This window comes from Oncorhynchus nerka, linkage group LG6 (genome assembly GCF_034236695.1).
Source record: "Oncorhynchus nerka isolate Pitt River linkage group LG6, Oner_Uvic_2.0, whole genome shotgun sequence".
Classification (NCBI taxonomy): domain Eukaryota; kingdom Metazoa; phylum Chordata; class Actinopteri; order Salmoniformes; family Salmonidae; genus Oncorhynchus; species Oncorhynchus nerka.
In genome coordinates this window covers 24,045,159-24,068,795 of record NC_088401.1, presented here as the reverse complement: position 1 = coordinate 24,068,795, position 23,637 = coordinate 24,045,159, and the positions used below count along the sequence as shown (strand labels likewise).

The following is a 23,637-nucleotide window of genomic DNA, read 5'->3' as shown; positions in this document are numbered from 1 at the left end:
AGATGAGAGTTGAGGTGAAATGTCTACCCGTGGTACAAACCTCAGTAGCTGTCAGTTCACCATCGACACAAGTGTCAGTCAGTTCCGTCTGTTTAGTAGTAACACAGTAGAACATCCAATGGACAAGCGTGAGGAGAAAGAGAACCGTGGCTGTTAGGGTTGAATGTAGGATTTCCCAGAACTCGTTTTTACCAAAACATTAGCCATTAGCAAAGTGGTTCAACAAAGTAGTGATTGTAAACCATTTTCGGGGTAAAAAAAACAACAGGAAATGCATTAAAACATATTCAGAAGACCTATGTCAACATCATTCCATTAGAATACATTACAGATGACTCCACCAGCTAGAGGTTGTTCTCCTGCCTTATCAATTTTCATCACCAATTAAATTACAGTTAGCAGTTTGCCCTTTCACAATAAGCATTAGGACTCTACTAAGAACTCTTCTCCTAGGTAACGAGTAACTATAGACATTACATCTGCCAAAGTTAATTAAGTTTAAGCTCCTCGTCATCAACTTTCACAATGAATGAACATCACGTCTAAACAAGCACTTTTAATTTCTACATTTGAAATAGTCTGTCCCTGTCTTTTTCCGAGTCTTCTGGCACTGATCTGAAGTCGCCTTTCAGGCAGAGTAGAGACAGTTCAGGTTCGAGGACTCTGAGTTATCCATTAGTGAGTTATCAGGGCCCTGCCTACCTGATAGAGAGCGTGGCAGAGCGTGAAAGCACAGGACGGCATTCCCAGACAATGAGATTTGCAATGCTTCACTACCTTGGAAAAATGATGGCCACCTGGCTCTAGTCTGTCTGATAGAATAGCTCTGGCTGGCATAGCTAGGTTACACTCTGGGCTCCGGCATTAAACAGCTTTCGTTTTCAGAGTGGAATCTGGGCACTCAGAGAAATTTGTTTTAATGTATTATAGAGAGAGCTCAGGGGTGGACTGAGGACAGAGATAATTGATTGGGTGTGGAGAACTATACCTTGGTGTCATGTCGAATGGGAGAGGTTGGACTTGGCTGAGACATCTCGGTGGCTTTCGTGGTCTCGTCTTCCTCCTCCACCTCCACCTGCACCTCTACTTCTACCTCTTCCTCTGCCTTCCTCTCTTCCACCTTTTTCTCCGGTGTCACTGTGGTGATGAGGTCACTCACGGCAATGCCCTTCGCCCTTCCGTATAGATCCGAGCCCATCTCTGAAGCATGCACATAGACGCACATGCATGCACACGCACGCACACAGGCACGCACATACCCACACACACATACACACACACACACACAGCATTTTGCATTAAGGAATTGTCATTTTCTTCTAACTGAGGCAACATTGCACGTTAGCAGGTTGGAGCGTGAATGTAATAAGCTGCAGGTTGTATCAGCATAGTCATCACAACCATAGACTCATGGAAGATAAACCTAAAAACAGGCATTAAATCCCATTCCCATTGATAATAACACTATTATTATCAACGTTAGAGCTTTTCATTCAGATATTAGCCTTGATCTGTAATTAAAGCCAATACTCCATAATCATTGTGTGGTTTGAAATGAAAAGCATCTCATAAGCTGTATTATATATTAAAATCGATATCATCAAGGGTTTCACAACAGTATGCACCTAACAAAATACCACGCTCCAGATTTATGAGAAAAGGCTATATATATATGTATATATATATGTGTATATATATGTATATATATATATATATATAAAAAAAATTGCTATATCAGTTTCCATGCAGAGGTTTAAATGCTAGGGTGACTACCCTCATCATCAATTTTCAATTAACATTAGACAGCAATCCCTGATAAGCTGTCATTTTTCAGCTCCTCTATGGGCCGTACTTACAAACATTCTCTAATTGACTGCAGCTTTTGAATTCCTCCCATTGACTGATAATGAAAGGCTCAAACTGCATGCACTTAAATACCAACATAAAAACTACTGCGTCAGAACCTAAACGAGAAAGGGGGAAAAATATGTAGTTGGCAGATGATATGGTATTGGGTGTGCTGGTAAATTAGAAACATTTAATATTCCATCATTGCTATGAGTCAGCTCAGACAAAACATGCACTGCATCCCTGTTGTGAACTTAGAACACAGCCTATTAGCTTTGTTGATCATTCAGGGATAAAACACATATCTTAAAAAATGACTACTGTAACTATGTTAACTTATATCATCTCCCTACGTCACTGACAGCACAAAAAGCACTCTGAATCAATGTAACGAGCTGGGAGAATGAGCGAGCGATTGTTGAGTCTCTTTATAGATCCAGGCCACATAAGCCATTAGCGGCCAAGCTAACAGAACAAGGCTGGGATTTTTTTTCTCCATTTTCTTTCAAACAAACAACTACAAGTGAACAGCTATGAAGGGAGGGCCATGGTGCGTTCACATGCTCGGGGAGCCCCCCTCCCCCCCCTCCCAATTAGCATGGGAGCATGCAGCGCAAGCCTGATCAGCACCGAGGGGTGTCTGTAACCAGGGCCCAAAATACAAAACCAAATGGCTACCATTGGAAAAAGTCAAAGGAAAGAAGCAGAGATATGGATCATTAACTAGCAGGCATAGTTAGCTCAGGGGCTACATCTACTGTTAGCACGTACAGAGAGACACAGTGCATAATATCTACCTGTTGGTTTAGTGCCGTTTAAACTAGCAGGTGGTTTAATTCTCGGTGATACAGTTTTTGGGGGTGAACTCCTTTTGGGTGAACTCCTATTGGGTGAACTCCTTTTGGGTGAACTCCTTTTGGGTGAACTCTGCGGAGCTGAGGAGGATTGCATAGAAATTCAATATCACGGGGGAAGATTCAACATTAACATAACACATAATATTATTCAAAGCTGAGCATTAGGTAGTCAGCTGAGCACTTGGGAGAAAGAGGGAGAGAATATTGTTTGTTTATATAATAATTTTGTAGAGTTATTGACTATGGATTTGAATACATGAACGTTAAAGGAGGCGTAAGTTGTCTGGTTCACAGTATTATGGAAAGCCTCTTAAGACTAAGACACTGAATGGATACACTTTCTGATGGGATGAGAACAGACAGTCAGACACTAAACTTTCTCCCATCAATGAAGAGTTGAGACAGAAAAATCAATGTTGCCTTTTAGGTCCAATGATACTGATGGAGTCTGAAACTAATATGGGCCCCGGGGTGGCTCATATTCAATTGATATCACAGCCAATTGGCCGAGTCTCTCTTTCAAGTCAGTTAGCTAGTGAAATCCCGCCAAAAAAGCTCTTTATTCCTAAATGAAACAGCAACATTTGCATTCAAACGGACAGGTTTTCGTCACAGCTCAGATATGACATGGGAGGGGCGGCAGCATAAATACAATAAAAAACTAAATTCTCCAATTAATCAGCGAACGGGGGAGAACAAAAGCAGAGGGTGCATCGTCAAGCGAAGATGACAAAACAACACAATGGGGTGCCTGGTAAATCCCTGTGGCGAGTATCCGTTCCCTCAGAAGGGGATATAAAATAAACAATATTTTCGATTCTCTCTTCATACATAGCCGTCGTCACTACGAGCCATTTATCTGCGGCTTCCTCTGTGAACTGGCTTGAAAAATAAAGGACTTTACCCGTGGTTTGGGACTGGTTGATAAAGACAGGGGAGTGAGGGACGGCCCTGGGTGCTTCTAGGGGATGAAAAGGCATTGTGAGTGCAGAGCGGCGAAGATAACAATGGCTAAAAACTGTAATTAGTCTGAGCGGCGTACTGAGGCTTTTGAGCCTTCACAGCACGGCTGCTTACGGAGGTTCTTTTAAGCGTTCATCTAGACTAGGAAATGTTGAAGCTGTCGAGCAAGCGACCACTTTCAAGGCAAATGGCGACCAAAATGGCTCTGTGGAGAATATCAACTATCGTTCTAGGGATATTCAAGGGAAAGTATTTCCTATTCACACCAGTGACACTTGTAAGCCAATGACAGGTCTGGGAGAACTTGAGTGAATTTCAATGTGAAAACCAAATCAAGTGTGATTGATTGACAGATGTCACAAGGTGTGCAGTGGTATGGCCATTATGACAAATGGGTGCATTGATTGAATGGTGCCTGAGATGCATGTAAAAACATCTCTGGATACTGTAAATCCCTCTGACTTGGACAGCTTAGAATCAAATACTTCAGAAAAGTGTGGACATGAACACGGAGGACAAGGGCAACATATGATTTTCATAAGTGCGATGATTTAGGTTTGGTTGTTTAATAATGTTTTGTAGCTTGCTTTGTCCTGTAGTATGCTTCCCCAACTCAAACTCTATGGGGAGAAATGTGATTACAATCCTCCTTCATTCCTAACCACTTCAAAGAGAAAGGTTGATGGGACTACAAACCTCCGTCCAGGCTGCGAGACATGATGTAGCGCTTGCTGGTGGAGCGCTCAAAGCAGGGCGCTGGGCGGACGATCTGGGAGCTCGCTCGTCGAGTCTGGGCCTGGGTTCTCCCGCTGTAGCGGAACTTAGAACCCAGGTTTAGGAACTTCTTGGGGGGAGTTTCTGGAGACACCAACCTAGAGGACAGAGAGGAATGTTGAGGGCAGGAGAACAAAGAGGAGACATTAATCTACCTAGAGGTCAAGAAAGACACACAATTACAGCAGGGATGGGTAAATGGTCCTGGAGGGAAGCAGTGTGTGCAGGCAATTGTTCCAACCCAGCATGAAGTTAACCAAGACAATGTTCAATGACTATGGATTTACATCAAAACCCTTCACTGAAATGGCAGATGTCTACACGTTGAGGTGGTGGCCCAGGTCTCACCTGAAAAAGGTGTGGTGCTCCACGCAAACCTTCCATAATCTCTTGGCCGCCCTATGGTTGGGGAGCTTGAACCCAATTGTGCTTTCAAACTGCTCAAACTGATGACAAAACATACAGAAAAAACACACAAACACAGGGATCATCAACTAGATTCAGCCGCGGGACAATTTATTTCTTGAGCGGATGGTCGGGGTGCCGGAACATATAATTTGTTGACTGCAACAAGTCCAAACAGATATGTTAGATTAAAAGATAATAATTTCAAACCTTGCATACATTTCTATATGATCATGTGTCTCTCTCTTATGCGTGGGAATACTTAGGAACAGATTTCTTAAATTAAAATCACTTGGAGCTAATTTCCTGGTGTTTTTACAGTATTTTATTTCCAACAATAAATGTTGTATTTATTTTTGCTCAGAATACTTGGAGGGCCAAATAAAACCACCCGTGGGCCAAATTCGGGCACACGGGCCACCAGTTGGGGAACCCTGTTCTATGTGATGCTATTCTATGTGATGCCATTCTATGTGATGTGCATACTACCTTCATACATGAAACAGGATCGGGACATTGCTTTCATGTCAGCAGGGCCTTATACTGATATGCTTACCTCTCCAGGGCGTATTTTGATGTAGAAATTATTCCTTTTGTAGGAGATCTTGAGGACCTTGGGCCAGGCGAACCTGTTGATGCGCAAGCGATCGCGGTAGATCAGAAGACCACTGGAGCACACGCCCAACATGATCTCAACACCCTCGGAATCCTGGGAAGGAATGTCAGGAAGCGTGGTTAACAACCTGACACTACTCAAACGAGAGTCCGGGTTGCAAAATTCCTGAAACTTCCACAAAGTGGGATTTCTGAAAAAACCTGGGAACTTTGGTCAAGTTTGTGGAATTTTGTTACTAATCTCACATTGAGGAAGCCTAGGTGTCAGTCAGTTTTGGTCTTAGTCAGCTCACCTATTGGTTGTTGTCCTTAGTTTACTGTCTGCAGGGCTATTCAACTTCATGCCTGAAGGGCCAAAGGGCTCCTGGTTTTGTTTACTAACTAGTAATTAATTGATTGATTGAATGTCACTGATTGGCCCAGCGAGTCCAGAAGTGTTTCGTTCCTCCAGGCCTGGAGTTCTAATAGCCCTGGTCTACAGTATGCCCATAGACTTATTCCTAATCTTTTCTAGACTCTACCAAACATGATAACAGCAGAGTAGTTGACTAATGCCAAAACAGATTGACAACCAGGCTAAAAAAAGTTTCTGATTGTTTAAAACAAAAATGGTTGACATTATCAGACACCACCACTTTCTCCTACAAAGAAGTGAGGCAGCCTGAGATGACTGGCGATACGGCAAGCCAAATACAATGCATTATTCAATGAAGGATTCAAATGAGCTTTCTAAAAAAAGGATAATTGAAATGAAAACATAATGAGAGCTGTCGTAATGTTGATGAACATATTTCACAAACCGTCGCCAAACCAAGAACTCAAGAGACAAGAAAATGACCTACATTACCGGAAACCAATTATTTATCCTAACTCGCCTCTTTTCACAGCTCCTACTTTCACTAGTTATCTGTCTGGCTTAGCCAGGAGCAAGTATTGGGCTCTTTCTCAATTGTCTAAGAAGTCTGTCCTCTCCTTGCCTCCTCTCCTTCATTGCACTCAGCTGAAAGAACTGAGCAGGTGAAAGCCAGCCTAATCTTGCTTTTACCTGTCACGTTCCAATCAGTGCAGATGAAGTTAAGGAGATGAGGGGAGGAAGCAATTGAGAGCCAATTTACAGAGCACAGTGATGTACGTGTCATAGCTATTTAAATGTAGTTTAGGGTAGTAACGAGCAAAGCTGAGGTATTTTCAGCTGGGCTGTACAATGAACTGTGCTCCTTTTTCATGATCCATGGATGCTGAAGGTCTACAAGGCTGCAGTGGGAATTTTGTCTAAACATTCATTCATACAACTACGTACATCACAATATGATGGCATTGCAAGAACAGTGAATGTTAGGGTGATGGAGAAGTCTATCACTCCCGAGGCGGAGTCTGTTACTACAATGACATCTACTCTGTCTAAAGTCTAATTCTATGTTCCAATGTCCACACTAGCATACCACATGCCTAGTTGCTTCATTCAAGAGGCATGTTAATGTGGATATTGGATGTAGCCTAAATGTGGGGTTAAAATGGAGAATACTAGTCACATGACATCACAAAGATGAGGCCTTCCCCAAAAGGTCTTAAAGTCTGCAGATGAGCACAGTCAGGCTGCCACAGAGCAGATGGGGGGACAGAGGGTGGTCCACAACTCCCTGTGTGTGGGATATGAGCACTGGGGCTATGAGGGGATGCAGTATACCATTGTGGGGGGGCGATATCCTACACCTCACAACAGCCACCTAAGAAATTACAATTACAATCATCCACAATGTGGTGAGACAAACCCACAGCCCTAAACGATGGACTCTAACAGTCCATGGTCATGCACGAAGACAGGGGTTTTCAGACAGGAACACATGTAACATACATGTAACTTTACATACACACAAACAAAATGCAAGCCTTACCTCGCCCTTAGCTGGAGACAAGCACTCAAACAGGCTTCCTACCAACTAGGCCATTCAGTAAGAATAAGACAAGAAAAGATAAAAACAGTCTGATCTGACCAAACGGAGGGAAAGTTTCCATGGCATCAGTGAGTCTGTTTTGAGTATTTTTATGTGTTCCCTTCTTATTTGGTTATGAATTAAAATCATAAGTGCATGTCATTATTTCATGTTTTTTTTTTCATGACAAAACACTATGTTTACTCTCTGATGCAATTGGTGCTAGGAGGTGTTGTGAAACGGTTTTTGGTGAACGATTTTTCCTCATGGTGCTTTGGGGTTACATGAGGTCAGATGATATAACCCACATTACATAGCTGGGTCAGGCTATATTTACATGGCTGGCAACAGAAATACAATTTTCCAAACAATGTTTCTTCAATAAAGACAAAAAATAACCATATTTGTAAAAGGTTCAGCTAAAATCTAAAATAAGCTCTTTCTCCTCTCCTATTGCTTCTTGAGTATATTCAATCTGACAATGTTCTTTTATCTAACCGTGCCATGTCCATTAAAATCTATGCCAGTGAATTGGGCCAGTTTTTGATTTGCTTGGTTATATAACAGTCTTGTGTAGATAGGTGATTAGTTAGTCCTAAAATGTCATTCCCAGCTGACATTGCAAACAACATTAACAACCAACCGAGGCACAAAGTAACAACAAGAACAAAATTGAACACAAAACAGAGAGGACATTAGCTAGTGATACGCAGACCATAAAAAGTGTACGCACCTTTGACAGGCTAAAATAATGAATTTGGTAGCAAGGTTAAATTAGTTCATTTCAAAGCCTATGTAAGTGATATCCTTCATTCCCTGCACTTGTGGGGTTTGATGTGTCACTTAGGGCAGTACATAACACCATGGTTTGGATCTAAGGATTCAAACAACAAAGATCCAAATGGCTAATCAAGCTGCTGGCGGTCAAAGGACAGGGAACCAGGCAGAATCATGCAGGTCATAACAGGGCTTTTTCAATTCATGGCAGAGCAGACATTTTGAAAAAACAACAACAATAGGGTTGGGGTCAATAACAGGTGTTTGTATAAGTTGAATACGGCCCCTTTACCTTGGCATGGTGAAGGTCCACTCCGTACATGGACAGCTTCTTCACGTTCTCGAGGAAGTGCATCTCAGCCTCAGCTGGCATCATTCCTCTGGAGAGAGAGACAAACACACACAGAGGGTTTTGTATGTTTTTTTATACAGTAACTGTTCAGTCCATGACCGTCTCTTCCAATAGGTTATATAGACAGAAAGACAGAAAAATGTAGACAGACAGACAAACAGACTGAGTTGTAGTTCTAGACACAGAGACTGACTTGTAGTTCTAGACAGACAGACAGACTGACTTGTAGTTCTTGTGCAGGTCCATGACCTTCTCCTCCAGCTCCTTGGTTTGGTTGGGGGCAAAGCGGAACTCGCTGACGTAGTCTGTCCCAGACTCCTCTGGATCGTAGTCCCCAAGCTCTGATTGGACTGTGTAGGATCCCAGCACCGTGTGGGTGGCAAAGGAGCAGGGCAGACGCCCCGACACCACGTCATCTCTCAACTGGAGGCACAGGTAATATCTGAGAGTGAGAGGGGGAGGAAGGGTGAGGGACAGAGAAAGAGGGTTGGGGAAGAGAAAGGGGAGTGAGGAAGGGAGTTTGTCGGAGAAAAAGAAGTGTGAGAGAAAGGAAAACAAAGAGAACGAGAGAGTTAATTGGCAGCCAAATGCACAAAGCACAGTAATGAATTGATTAAAAAAATGTGTCATTATGCTAATGTAAAACCCTGAGGACAGAAGAATAAAAACATCCCAGGTGACTCAGACAGCTATTTGGTGAATGTAGACATCCCAAAGGTACAAAAATAGCAAACCTCTTGAAAAAGGACCTAGTGGACAGCTTCCCGAAGGTGAAACTAGAGAAAGTGTTACCTTGTAATATCCTCAGACAGCTGGGCAGGGTCTGGAGGGTAAAACTTCACGTTGAATGAAAAATTCCAGGCGACTCCTGGAGCGTACAAAAACAAGCCGGTCATTCAAATGACCATTGAACAGTAGGATAGATCCTTTCAGCCTGAGTAACTAGCATGCTGGCTAACATTCAAACCATGCAGAGAATAATATCCAAATACCCATATTCCACGCACCTCTGATCTGTTTCTTCATCTCTTTAGATGGGTCTAACCAGTTCTGGGAGAATTCAAGAGGACAGTGTCAATTCACCTCTACAAAATAACCAAAATACCCCTAATTACACAGAAAAATCAAAAAGAGAAATTCCACCTTTTGGTTTTCGATATCCCGGAATGTGATGCCAAAGTAGTCCTTTTCCAGGAGGTTAAGCTGCTCACAAACTTTGTGGAATAACACATGGCCTCTCTCCCGTTTCTGCACAGAAAAGCACATGAAAAACTCTTATTCTAGAAATGCTACAAACATACATTGGACAGATTACTGCGGCAGACCATTTTTCTATTATCTAACCCCTCCTGAATGATAATGGTGTGTCACTGCGCTAAATTGTGATGTATTCCTCCAACGGGGTCAGGAGCCATTTAATGAAAGATAGGCACTGGAAAGAGTATTCAGACACACACACACACACACGTCTGCCTCTGTGGGTGCCAGTCTTCCTACCATAACTCCACTCTCTACAGGGTGAGGGGGTTGCCTGTCAAAAGGGCTCCACTCCCATCTCCCAGCATCACACCATGTTGTGTCACATCCTGATCCCTGTACTAATGGCTGTTACCTTGCCTGGCCCTCGCAGGGCGAGATCCAAGGCTTTCAGAACCACGATACGTGAACCTGTGAGGCTCCTATTGCTAGCTCTAAATTAGCAACATGCCTTAACGCTTTGTAAAAATAGCCCAATTAAGCCATGGGTAAAGGGGGCTGACACAGTAGACTTCTTACAAATATGTCACCTTGAAATGGACAAAGATTTGAAGGGTTATATTTTGTAACGTTTTTTGTAGAGGACTAGGTGTGTTAAAACTGGGTTATTTTGTAGTGTTTCTGGAGTAGTAGCTAGGTGTGTTAAAACAGACCAAGTGTCAGAATGAATACTTGACATGGGCTACACTGAAGTTATCCCATCAAAGCTAAACAAAGTACAAAATAACTGTGTGTGTACTGTATGTGCGTGAATGTGTGTGTGTGCGTATGTGTGTGTGTTTGTGTGTGTGCAGCAAAAAACACACAGGAGACAAGAAAATCCCATATTTTCACATATTTTCACAGTGTATTCAGACCCCTTTCCTTTTTCCACATTTTGTTACATTACAGCCTTATTCTAAAATTGATTAAAAAAAAAAAAATCTATTTTTTTTCTCTCTTTGTAAATTCAATTGATTAGACATGATTTGGAAAGGCACACACCAGTGCATGTCAGAGCAAAAACCAAGCCATGAGGTTGAAAGAATGATCCGTAGAGCTCAGAGACAAGATTGTGTCATTGAAGGTCCCCAAGAACACAGTGTCCTCCATCATCTTTAAATGGAAGAAGTTTGTAACCACAAAGACTCTTGCTAGAGCTGGCTGCCTGGCCAAACTGAGAAATCAGGGGAGAAGGACCTTGACCAGGGAGGTGATCAAGAACCAGATGATCACTCTGACAGAGCTCTAGAGTCCCTCTGTGGAGATGTGATAACCTGTCAGAAGGACAGCAGCACTCCACAAACCAGGCTTTTATGGAAGAGCGACCAGACGGAAGCCACTCCTCAGTAAAAGGCACATGACAGCCGGTTATGAATTTGTGAAAAAGCAGCTAAAGAACTCTAACCGTGAGAAACAAGATTCTCTGGTCTGAAATCCAGGTTAGCAGGCAATATTAACCAGGTGAAATTGTGTCACTTCTCTTGTGTGCATTGCACGCAGAGTCAGGGTATATGCAACAGTTTGGGCCGCCTGGCTCATTGCGAACTAATTTGCCAGAATTTTACGTAATTATGACAAAACATTGAAGGTTGTGCAATGTAACAGGAATATTTAGACTGATGGATGCCACCCGTTAGATAAAATACGTAACGGTTCCGTATTTCACTGAAAGAATAAACGTCTTGTTTTCGAGATGATAGTTTCTGGATTTGACTATATTAATGAACTAAGGCTCGCATTTCTGTGTGTTATTATGTTATAATTAAGTCTATGATTTGATAGAGCAGTCTGACTGAGCGATGGTAGGCACCAGCAGGCTCATAAGCATTCATTCAAACAGCACTTTTGTGCGTTTTGCCAGCAGCTCTGCTGTGTGTGACTTCAAGCCTATCAACTCCCGAGATTAGGCTGGTGTAACGATGTGATGTGAAATGGCTAGCTAGTTAGCGGGGTGTGCGCTAATAGCGTTTCAAACGTCACTCGCTCTGAGACTTGGAGTAGTTGTTCCCCTTGCTCTGCATGGGTAACGCTGCTTCAAGGGTGGCTGTTGTCGTTGTGTTCCTGGTCCGAGCCCAGGTAGGAGCGAGGAGAGGTACGGAAGCTATAGTGTTACACTGGCAATACATCCAATAGTCAAAGGTATATGAAATACAAATGGTATAGAGAGAAATAGTCCTATAATTCCTATAATACCTACAACCTAAAACTTCTTACCTGGGAATATTGAAGACTCATGTGAAAAGGAACCACCAGCTTTCATATGTTCTCATGTTCTGAGCAAGGAACTTAAACGTTAGCTTTCTTACATGGCACATATTGCACTTTTACTTTCTTCTCCAACACTTTGTTTTTGCATTATTTAAACCAAATTGAACATGTTTCATTATTTATTTGAGGCTAAATTGATTTCATTGATGTATTATATTAAGTTAAAATAGGTGTTCATTCAGTATTGTTGTAATTGTCATTATTACAAATAAATGTTAAAAAATCGTCCGATTATTCGGTATTGGCTTTTTTGTCCTCCAATAATCGGTATCGGCGTTGAAAAATCTTAATCGGTCGACCTCTACTTGGGGTACCACTTCACCACCACAACCTTATTAAACACCCAGCTATGTGCATTAGCCATGGGCAGCTAACAGCTAACGCTAAAGAGGATCATCTCTGCAGCCTTGATTTCCCCTTCCAATCACCAGAAGGAGCACTTCAGCGATGTCACTCACTGTCTGAGTGACCCAAACAACATCCAAACAAAGAATGTAGCTCCTGAACAATGAGGACAAACAGAGATGGAGAGATAAAGGTGTTTCCACTTCCCTAGCTCCTCTACCGCACTACATCCATTACTAGGGCTCAATCTCAAATCACTCCCTTCTCCTTGGCCCTCGATTTGCTCGCTCCCGTGCGCCTCCTCCAATTGCACACGTGTCCCAAAGCTGAGGGACCGAAAATGATCGAGGGTTTAGGGGCTAATTAGACCTTCAGATAGCCACTTCGGCCAAGCCAGCAATGCTTCAGAGTGAAGTACTATTCCGACATGCACCGCAATATCTATGGAGTTGGCGCAATTTGCGACTAAAGAATGGAGAGGCGTGCCTAATTATACACCACATGTATTAGCTAACAGATGAAATACCTCCCAAATTAAATGTTGAACTGTTTCTGAGTTTATATCTTGTAAAACAACAGGGGGGATTTGTTCACTTGATTTTCATGCTTTTTAAAAACTATTTAACGAGTATGTCCTGAAGTTGATGGGTTTATTGATCCCATCGCCACTCACACTGGAAGTCGTTCTCAGAAATCTGTCAGCAACACGTGACAATGGAGGGCCCTCCGAGCAAGTCGGTAGGGGCGAGGGGGGGATTTGGATTCACTATAGGAGTGTTGTTGTGACATTGATGGGGCTGATGGGTAGTTAAGTGGAATGTTGTAGAGGTGACTTGGGAGGTTAGAGCGACATTGATGATTCAGACCATGTGACCCAGAAGCGGAGTGGCCTGTGACAGACGTGACACTGTGCATGTCACTGCGAGAGAGGAGGGGATGTCACGCTATCACCCGCTTCATTCTTTTTATCCCCTCAGTAAACTTCTTGTCCCTCTCTCACCTCTCTCTAAAGGTACTATCTACAATCTAAGGGTTATTCGGTTGTCCCTATAGGAGAAACCTTTGAAGAACCCTTTTTGGTTCCAGGCAGAACCCTTTTGGTTCCAGGTAGAACCCTGGGGACGTGTCCCAATCCTCTAATGTAGGATTTTATTTCCCCCATGTCTCTTTTCTTCTATTGTGGTTCAGGGATGAAATCAGGCACACAGAGTGAAGACTGTTAGATAGGTGCTATCTAGTACCAAAAAAGGGTTCTTTGGCTGTCCCCATAGGAGAACCCTTTGAAGAACCCCTTTTGTTTTCAGGTAGAACCCTTTTGGTTCCAGGTAGAACCCTTTTGGGTTTCATGTAGACACTTTTCCCAGAGGGGTCTACATGGAACCGACATTTGTTCTATGTGGAACCAAAAAGGACAACCAAAGAACCATTTTGGAACCTTTTTTTCTACCGAGTGTATCCATCTCCCTTCTCCCCTCAAGCCTTTCCACTCTCCTCTCTACCTCTCCTTTCCCCTCTCTCCTGACCTCTATCCCCTCACTCCTAACCTCTATCCCCCCAAAACATTACCATATCTCTCCTCCCCTGCCTTATCCCCTCTCTTCCTTTTCTGTCCTCTCCTCCCTCATCGCTCTCCTCCCCTCTCTTATCCACCTTTCTCCCCCCCTATCTCTCCTCTGTCCTCTCTGCCAGGGAAAGAGCCAGTCAATAATCACTGCAACATGTTTAGCCCGGAGCCACACCCTTCTCTTCGCAGTGTCGCTTTCCCATGGCCACCTACACAGAGCGACCAACAGACGACCGAGCCAACCGGCCACAATGCTTTATCTTTTTCCATTGAATGTACCGACTAATCTGGCCATATCCAGCCTGGGGCTCAAACTGCACTAATAGATTGATTTCTCTCCAGTAGTTGGTCGACAGAGCTGGCTAGAAGCTGAAGAACAGAACCTCTGTTTTTTGTGGAGACAAAGCAGTAAATGTGTAGGAATGGACAGATTTATACAGAGTGATGGATGTCTGCTTAGAGGGAAAACGCCAGTGTTGGCCAAAAAACTGTCTGATTATGTGCCAGTGGGGGATGGGGTGTTTTTCAATGTATACAGCCAAGTATTAGGTCTAAGGGGAGTTTATTACAATAATGTTAAAAGCAGAGTGAATTCCATTGGGGCAAGCTTCCATAGTCTTTAATTATGTTAAGATCAGATAATACAGGAAATAAAGGAACAGCCATGCATAAGCTTGCTAACCTATATTGTCAGCTTTAGTATTCCAGTAGAACAAGACCATTAATGTCCACTCAATTCATGTAGACAGAGGTGACTTTGTAGAATAAGACGTCATCAATTCAGCGTGATAAAAAAACTATTTCAAGACAACCCCACAAAGTATGACTTGAGAAAGAAATTATAAGTCAGTGAGACTAACTATGTCCTGCCCCCTCTGATCCCTGGTGAACTCTGCAACACACGCACACACACACCAACCCATCCCTACACGCACGTTAACCCACCTACCTGCAAAACTCCCCTCAACCCCAAGTGGTGACCCCCTCCACCCACCTCCACCACACAGGTGTAGTCGGAGCCATCAAGCAGGGTGATCTTGCACTGCATGGTCTTGTAGCTGCGGACGCTCCGGCCTCCACCGGGAGACCTGGACAGCTTACTGGTGGACGACCTGTGTGAGGTCCTGTCCTCCTCCACCTGCGATGGCTCAAGCTGATTCTCCTGTGGGACCACGCCTCCCTCCGCTCTCTCGCCCTTCTGGACAAGGGGGGCACAGGTTTTAACATAGCACTGTGATGAGAATGTTAAAGTGTGTTGATTATGATAATGTGTTGTTTTGGACTCAACAGGGTGTGACACGATTGGTCAAGTGGAATAAATAGTTGGTGGGCCGGATGAATGTGATGGAAATGTTAAAGGGATACTTCTGGATTTTGGCAATGAAGCCCTGTATCTACTCAGATTAACTTTCTATTTTTATGTCTTTGCGTCAGAGTGTGAATTACATCATGACATTCGGGGGGGGGCAATGTTTTTGATGATCCTAATAATAAATACATGATTTAAATAGGAAAAATAAATTACTTTTTAATGGGGCTTGAACACAACCAGTCATGATGCTGTAGATAACGTTTTTTTTGCCAAAATCCAGAAGTATCCCTTTAAGGAGAAATTATTTGGACACTTGTTTATTATAAACCTGAATACTACTGTGGCTGTTTGATATTGTATCAAATGTTTCAAATTTCCACGTCATTTACTGTATAGGCTAAATGAGGATGACGGTGCCAAAGACAGTACAGTATGAAGATAGGTTTCTCCAATAGAAATACACATGCTTGTAGGCGATGTCATAGCAACGCTGGCTAGCTAAGCTCAAGCTCAGAAACTGGTCATCAGGTCTAACGGCCGTCTTGTGCCAGACTGCGCATGTGCAGGCAGTTAAATCAAAGGCACTCCTTCGATATAAAGTGTTTTTGATGAAAATGCAAATGTTTTAGATTTGGAGTGTCACTTTCATGAGGTTGGAGTAATAACATGTTTGACTACTTAAGTCATTGACTCGAATCTAGGTTGTGTCTTTAGATTTAGAGAAAATTAACAAATAAGGAATCATTTTTCACTTCTCTCATTAACTTCCCAAACCCTGGCCGTGTTTACTTGGCTTAGAAACTCTGTGACCGTGCTATTTTTTGTGGGTGTGGCTAACCTGCTTCTTCTTGACAGGCGTGCTGTGGGCGGCAGCCGGGGGGAAAGAGTCCGCCTCCAGGAGTGGAACCGCACTGGCCTCCTGCTGGTCCGCGCTGGACTCTGAATTTGGTTCTGTCGTCATGACGATTCACCCTACAACACAGCAAATAAATACACACAAAAGAAGATGGAAGAATTTTGACTGAGACAAAAAAAAAAAAAAATCAACACAAGACAACAGTTGCAACACATGCCCTAATACATGAAATCTAACAAATTGAAAATGAAATGCTATAATAACATGTACCCTGAATACTTTCTGCAATGCAGACATAATCATATTTCCAACCACCACACCGTCAATCTGAGGAAGAGATCCATATATGTGTTAATCTGGGATCAATCAAGAATAACCTGCATAGCAATGAAGTACACTTTCTCACTGCCGACGCCAAACATATCTAGGACAACAGCCATGATAAGAAGCTCTTGTAATGTGAAAGTCAACATTGATTTGACTACTAATGTATTTTACATAGCTTCAAGGTTGAAACAGAGGTGACACTACAGTACTTCTCTATATAATAAGCTTCCTTGAGACAGCAGTGATTCAACTCAGATTAAATCAGTGACGAGTTGTGAGACACGTCACATTCGCCCCAGCATTAATATACCTCAATGTCTCATTGTGACAGTCCACCAAGTGTCTTTCAAATTTAAATGAATCGAGGTGCAACTGGTAACTACAACAGTGCAGTACAAATTACAGTACTATATTTTTGATATGCATGATAATGGCCCCATTTTCCATTGACAAACCATAAGGACTTATAATGTTGTGTATATGGATTCCCCTGAGAACACACTGTAATGGTACAACCACTTCAATATATTCAGTTGCCTGAAAGAACAAAGTCAGTAAAAAATATAAGATGCGTCTTTATTCTGTAAAGAAAACGACACCCTACACTCCATTACAGTTCATTCGCTTATCATCTGACACCTTATAAACAACCTATTACCATTTAATAATTCCCACATGCTAACTCCAAAATAATCACAATGAATATGTATTAATGTCAGATGTAGCCATGCTGTAATGAATCTGTAATAAATCTTAGTAGTAAGGAAAGGGCAACGTTAGTATGTGAACTTTAGCCAGCATAGCTGGAAGTGTTTGGCTGGGGAAGTGTGGCTTTCACGCACGCACGCACGCACGCGCACACACACACACACACACACACACACACACACACACACACACACACACACACACACACACACACACACACACACACACACACACACACACACACACACACACACACACACACACAAACAGTGGGCTGTGGCAGGGTGGTCAGAGCTTTAGGGCTATTTATACTGTATCACCAGTGTTTACCCACAACATGGGACTGGGCTCAGTTACCCCTTCAGGTCTCCACACACATGGTGCAGGGGTTCCAGTATCACACACATACAGACACACATGTGCGCACACACACACACATTAATGCACAAAAATATGGGCAAACACACAGACATATTAAACGTAAACATGCTGAGGCATGCACACACACGCACGTAGACAGGTGCCATGACACCCCTACCCACACGTGGCCACTAAGGCCCATGGCAGTCAGAGTATGCAGGGTTCAAATATGTACCACACCCAATCAGCTACTACTGTAACGGCCAGTTAAGAGTTATGTTCTTTACTGCTTTCTCCCTCAGAAACTAAGTCAAAGTCGCACTTAAGTTGTTTGAACAAAAACATGCCCTCAGCAACACACCATGAACTGCCGTTGAACTCACTGTGTTCATTCCATAATGCTTTAATTCAATTAATGCTCAGCGTTGCGATGAATACAGATAATACAAAGACTCTGTGAGGTCCACCAGATACACATCCCCTAGAGAAACACTTTTGAGAGTATTTCATTCTTCCTCATTCAACAACGGGTATATCCTAGCTGGGTTTGGAATGGGCTCTGTGGGCCATAAGCCTGTGGAACCTTCTCTTGGTTTAATCTACAATCTGTAATATAGGTCAGTGTGCACTGCTGACCAGGCAGAAGGTTGTCAGACACACTATAAGCTCTCCATCCGTTTATTCCAACCAAAGAGGTGACAGATTGGAGGAGCCCAGCTATGAGGACCGGACCCTGTTGCCATGAAAACCATAAATATAAGCAATAAAAACGTCAATACCAATCTCCAAAATGATTTTCCATATCCGAGCTTCAGGAAAAAGCGGATGTAAAAGCTGGAAGGGATGTAGACTAACTACGATATGAGTATGTGTCTGCATAATGAACAAAATACAAAAAAATGTAGACTAACTACGATATGAGTATGTGTCTGCATAATGAACAAAATACAAAAAAATGTAGACTAACTACGATATGAGTATGTGTCTGCATAATGAACAAAATACAAAAAATGTAGACTAACTACGATATGAGTATGTGTCTGCATAATGAACAAAATACAAAAAAATGTAGACTAACTACGATATGAGTATGTGTCTGCATAATGAACAAAATACAAAAAAATGTAGACTAACTACGATATGAGTATGTGTCTGCATAATGAACAAAATACAAAAAAATGTAGACTAACTACGATATGAGTATGTGTCTGCATAATGAACAAAATACAAAAAATGTAGACTAACTACGATATGAGTATGTGTCTGCATAATGAACAAAATACAAAAAAATGTAGACTAACTACGATATGAGTATGTGTCTGCATAATGAACAAAATACAAAAAAATGTAGACTAACTACGATATGAGTATGTGTCTGCATAATGAACAAAATACAAAAAATGTAGACTAACTACGATATGAGTATGTGTCTGCATAATGAACAAAATACAAAAAATGTAGACTAACTACGATATGAGTATGTGTCTGCATAATGAACAAAATACAAAAAATGTAGACTAACTACGATATGAGTATGTGTCTGCATAATGAACAAAATACAAAAAATGTAGACTAACTACGATATGAGTATGTGTCTGCATAATGAACAAAATATACAAAAAATGTAGACTAACTACGATATGAGTATGTGTCTGCATAATGAACAAAATACAAAAAAAAATGTAGACTAACAAAATACAAAAAAATGAGACTATGAGTATGTGTCTGCATAATGAACAAAATACAAAAAATGTAGACTAACTACGATATGAGTATGTGTCTAAAATATGAGTATGTGTCTGCATAATAATGTAGACTAACTACGATATGAGTATGTGTCTGCATAATGAACAAAATACAAAAAAATGTAGACTAACTACGATATGAGTATGTGTCTGCATAATGAACAAAATACAAAAAATGTAGACTAACTACGATATGAGTATGTGTCTGCATAATGAACAAAATACAAAAAAAAAATGATATGAGTACTAATGAACAAAATACAAAAAATGTAGACTAACTACGATATGAGTATGTGTCTGCATAATGAACAAAATACAAAAATGTATGTAGACTACAAAAAAACTACTAATATGAGTATGTGTCTGCATAATGAACAAAATACAAAAAAATGTAGACTAACTACGATATGAGTATGTGTCTGCATAATGAACAAAATACAAAAAATGTAGACTAACTACGATATGAGTATGTGTCTGCATAATGAACAAAATACAAAAAAATGTAGACTAACTACGATATGAGTATGTGTCTGCATAATGAACAAAATACAAAAAAATGTAGACTAACTACGATATGAGTATGTGTCTGCATAATGAACAAAATACAAAAAAATGTAGACTAACTACGATATGAGTAAAATGAACAAAATAAAAAAATGTAGACTAACTACGATATGAGTATGTGTCTGCATAATGAACAAAATACAAAAAAATGTAGACTAACTACGATATGAGTATGTGTCTGCATAATGAACAAAATACAAAAAAATGTAGACTAACTACGATATGAGTATGTGTCTGCATAATGAACAAAATACAAAAAAATGTAGACTAACTACGATATGAGTATGTGTCTGCATAATGAACAAAATACAAAAAAATGTAGACTAACTACGATATGAGTATGTGTCTGCATAATGAACAAAATACAAAAAATGTAGACTAACTGTGTCTGCATAATGAACAAAATATGAGTATGTGTCTGCATAATGAACAAAAACAAAAAATACTAAAAAAAATGTAGACTAACTGTCTGCGAAAAAAATGAGTATGTGTCTGCATAATGAACAAAATACAAAAAAATGTAGACTAACTACGATATGAGTATGTGTCTGCATAATGAACAAAATACAAAAAATGTAGACTAACTACGATATGAGTATGTGTCTGCATAATGAACAAAATACAAAAAAATGTAGACTAACTACGATATGAGTATGTGTCTGCATAATGAACAAAATACAAAAAATGTAGACTAACTACGATATGAGTATGTGTCTGCATAATGAACAAAATACAAAAAAATGTAGACTAACTACGATATGAGTATGTGTCTGCATAATGAACAAAATACAAAAAAATGTAGACTAACTACGATATGAGTATGTGTCTGAACAAAATACAAAAAAATGTAGACTAATGAACAAAATACAAAATACAAAAAATGTAGACTAACTACGATATGAGTATGTGTCTGCATAATGAACAAAATACAAAAAAATGTAGACTAACTACGATATGAGTATGTGTCTGCATAATGAACAAAATACAAAAAATGTAGACTAACTACGATATGAGTATGTGTCTGCATAATGAACAAAATACAAAAAAATACTAAAAATGAATGTGTCTGCATAATGAACAAAATACAAACTAACTACGATATGAGTATGTGTCTGCATAATGAACAAAATACAAAAAAAACTAATGTAGACTAACTACGATATGAGTATGTGTCTGCATAATGAACAAAATACAAAAAATGTAGACTAACTACGATATGAGTATGTGTCTGCATAATGAACAAAATACAAAAAATGTAGACTAACTACGATATGAGTATGTGTCTGCATAATGAACAAAATACAAAAAAATGTAGACTAACTACGATATGAGTATGTGTCTGCATAATGAACAAAATACAAAAAAATGTAGACTAACTACGATATGAGTATGTGTCTGCATAATGAACAAAATACAAAAAATGTAGACTAACTACGATATGAGTATGTGTCTGCATAATGAACAAAATAAAAAAAAAATGAGTATGTGTATGTGTCTGCATAATGAACAAAATACAAAAAATGTAGACTAACTACGATATGAGTATGTGTCTGCATAATGAACAAAATACAAAAAAAATGTAGACTAACTACGATATGAGTATGTGTCTGCATAATGAACAAAATACAAAAAAATGTAGACTAACTACGATATGAGTATGTGTCTGCATAATGAACAAAATACAAAAAATGTAGACTAACTACGATATGAGTATGTGTCTGCATAATGAAAATACAAAAAAATGTAGACAAAAAAATGTAGACTAACTACGATATGAGTATGTGTCTGCATAATGAACAAAATACAAAAAAATGTAGACTAACTACGATATGAGTATGTGTCTGCATAATGAACAAAATACAAAAAAATGTAAAAAAATGTAAGAACAAAATACAAAAAATGTAGACTAACTACGATATGAGTATGTGTCTGCATAATGAACAAAATACAAAAAAAAAAAATGTAGACATAATAACAAAATACAAAAAAATGTAGACTAACTGATGAGTATGTGTCTGCATAATGAACAAAATACAAAAAATGTAGACTAACTACGATATGAGTATGTGTCTGCATAATGAACAAAATACAAAAAAATGTAGACTAACTACGATATGAGTATGTGTCTGCATAATGAACAAAATACAAAAAAATGTAGACTAACTACGATATGAGTATGTGTCTGCATAATGAACAAAATACAAAAAAAAATGTAGACTAACTACGATATGAGTATGTGTCTGCATAATGAACAAAATACAAAAAAATGTAGACTAACTACGATATGAGTATGTGTCTGCATAATGAACAAAATACAAAAAATGTAGACTAACTACGATATGAGTATGTGTCTGCATAATGAACAAAATACAAAAAAATGTAGACTAACTACGATATGAGTATGTGTCTGCATAATGAACAAAATACAAAAAATGTAGACTAACTACGATATGAGTATGTGTCTGCATAATGAACAAAATACAAAAAAATGTAGAAAATGAGTATGTGTCTGCATAATGAACAAAATACAAAAAAATGTAGACTAACTACGATATGAGTATGTGTATAATGAACAAAATACAAAAAAATGTAGACATAATGAGTATGTGTCTGCACAAAATACAAAAAAATGTAGACTAACTACGATATGAGTATGTGTCTGCATAATGAACAAAATACTAAAAAAATGTAAGACTAACTACGATATGAGTATGTGTCTGCATAATGAACAAAATACAAAAAAATGTAGACTAACTACGATATGAGTATGTGTCTGCATAATGAACAAAATACAAAAAATGTAGACTAAAAAATGTGTCTGCATAATGAACAAAATACAAAAAAATGTAGACTAACTACGATATGAGTATGTGTCTGCATAATGAACAAAATACAAAAAATGTAGACTAATGAGTACGATAATGAGTATGTGTCTGCATAATGTGAACAAAATACAAAAACAAAAAAATGTAGACTAACTACGATATGAGTATGTGTCTGCATAAACAAAATACAAAAAAATGTAGACAATGTGTCTGCATAATGAACAAAATACAAAAAAACTAACTACGATATGAGTATGTGTCTGCATAATGAACAAAATACAAAAAATGTAGACTAACTACGATATGAGTATGTGTCTGCATAATGAACAAAATACAAAAAATGTAGACTAACTACGATATGAGTATGTGTCTGCATAATGAACAAAATACAAAAAAATGTAGACTAACTACGATGAGTATGTGTCTGCATAATGAACAAAATACAAAAAAATGTAGACTGCATAGTATGTGTCTGAATAAAAACAAAATACAAAAAAATGTAGACTAACTACGATATGAGTATGTGTCTGCATAATGAACAAAATACAAAAAAATGTAGACTAACTACGATATGAGTATGTGTCTGCATAATGAACAAAATACAAAAAATGTAGACTAACTACGATATGAGTATGTGTCTGCATAATGAACATGTGTCTGCATAATGAACAAATACAAAAAATGTAGACTAACTACGATATGAGTATGTGTCTGCATAATGAACAAAATACAAAAAATGTAGACTAACTACGATATGAGTATGTGTCTGCATAATGAACAAAATACAAAAAATACAAAAAATGTAGATAATAACAAAATACAAAAAATGTAGACTAATACGATATGAGTATGTGTCTGCATAATGAACAAAATACAAAAAATGTAGACTAACTACGATATGAGTATGTGTCTGCATAATGAACAAAATACAAAAAATGTAGACTAACTACGATATGAGTATGTGTCTGCATAATGAACAAAATACAAAAAAATGTAGAC

At 39.6% G+C, this 23,637-nt stretch overlaps 1 protein-coding gene across 15 annotated transcripts in view; it reads right to left on the bottom strand.

Annotated features, from left to right (window-relative positions):
- LOC115130200 (protein 4.1-like) overlaps positions 1–23,637 on the bottom strand; it is an 89,230-nt gene that overhangs the window by 19,763 nt on the left and 45,830 nt on the right. For 7 of the 15 annotated variants that reach the window (XM_065019407.1, XM_065019410.1, XM_029661083.2 and 4 more), the window contains exons 2-14: positions 16,092–16,225; positions 14,936–15,139; positions 9,669–9,773; positions 9,518–9,575; positions 9,318–9,393; positions 8,749–8,967; positions 8,466–8,553; positions 5,404–5,556; positions 4,791–4,888; positions 4,365–4,540; positions 2,646–2,783; positions 989–1,200; positions 41–88 (exon numbers count right to left, since the gene is read on the bottom strand). In XM_065019407.1, coding sequence (XP_064875479.1) covers positions 41–88; positions 989–1,200; positions 2,646–2,783; positions 4,365–4,540; positions 4,791–4,888; positions 5,404–5,556; positions 8,466–8,553; positions 8,749–8,967; positions 9,318–9,393; positions 9,518–9,575; positions 9,669–9,773; positions 14,936–15,139; positions 16,092–16,214 — 1,698 coding nt within the window. In that variant the 5' untranslated portion in view covers positions 16,215–16,225. The remainder of the gene's footprint in view (positions 1–40; positions 89–988; positions 1,201–2,645; positions 2,784–4,364; positions 4,541–4,790; positions 4,889–5,403; positions 5,557–8,465; positions 8,554–8,748; positions 8,968–9,317; positions 9,394–9,517; positions 9,576–9,668; positions 9,774–14,935; positions 15,140–16,091; positions 16,226–23,637) is intronic. The other 8 variants (XM_029661085.2, XM_065019409.1, XM_029661090.2 and 5 more) reach the window with 5 other exon arrangements.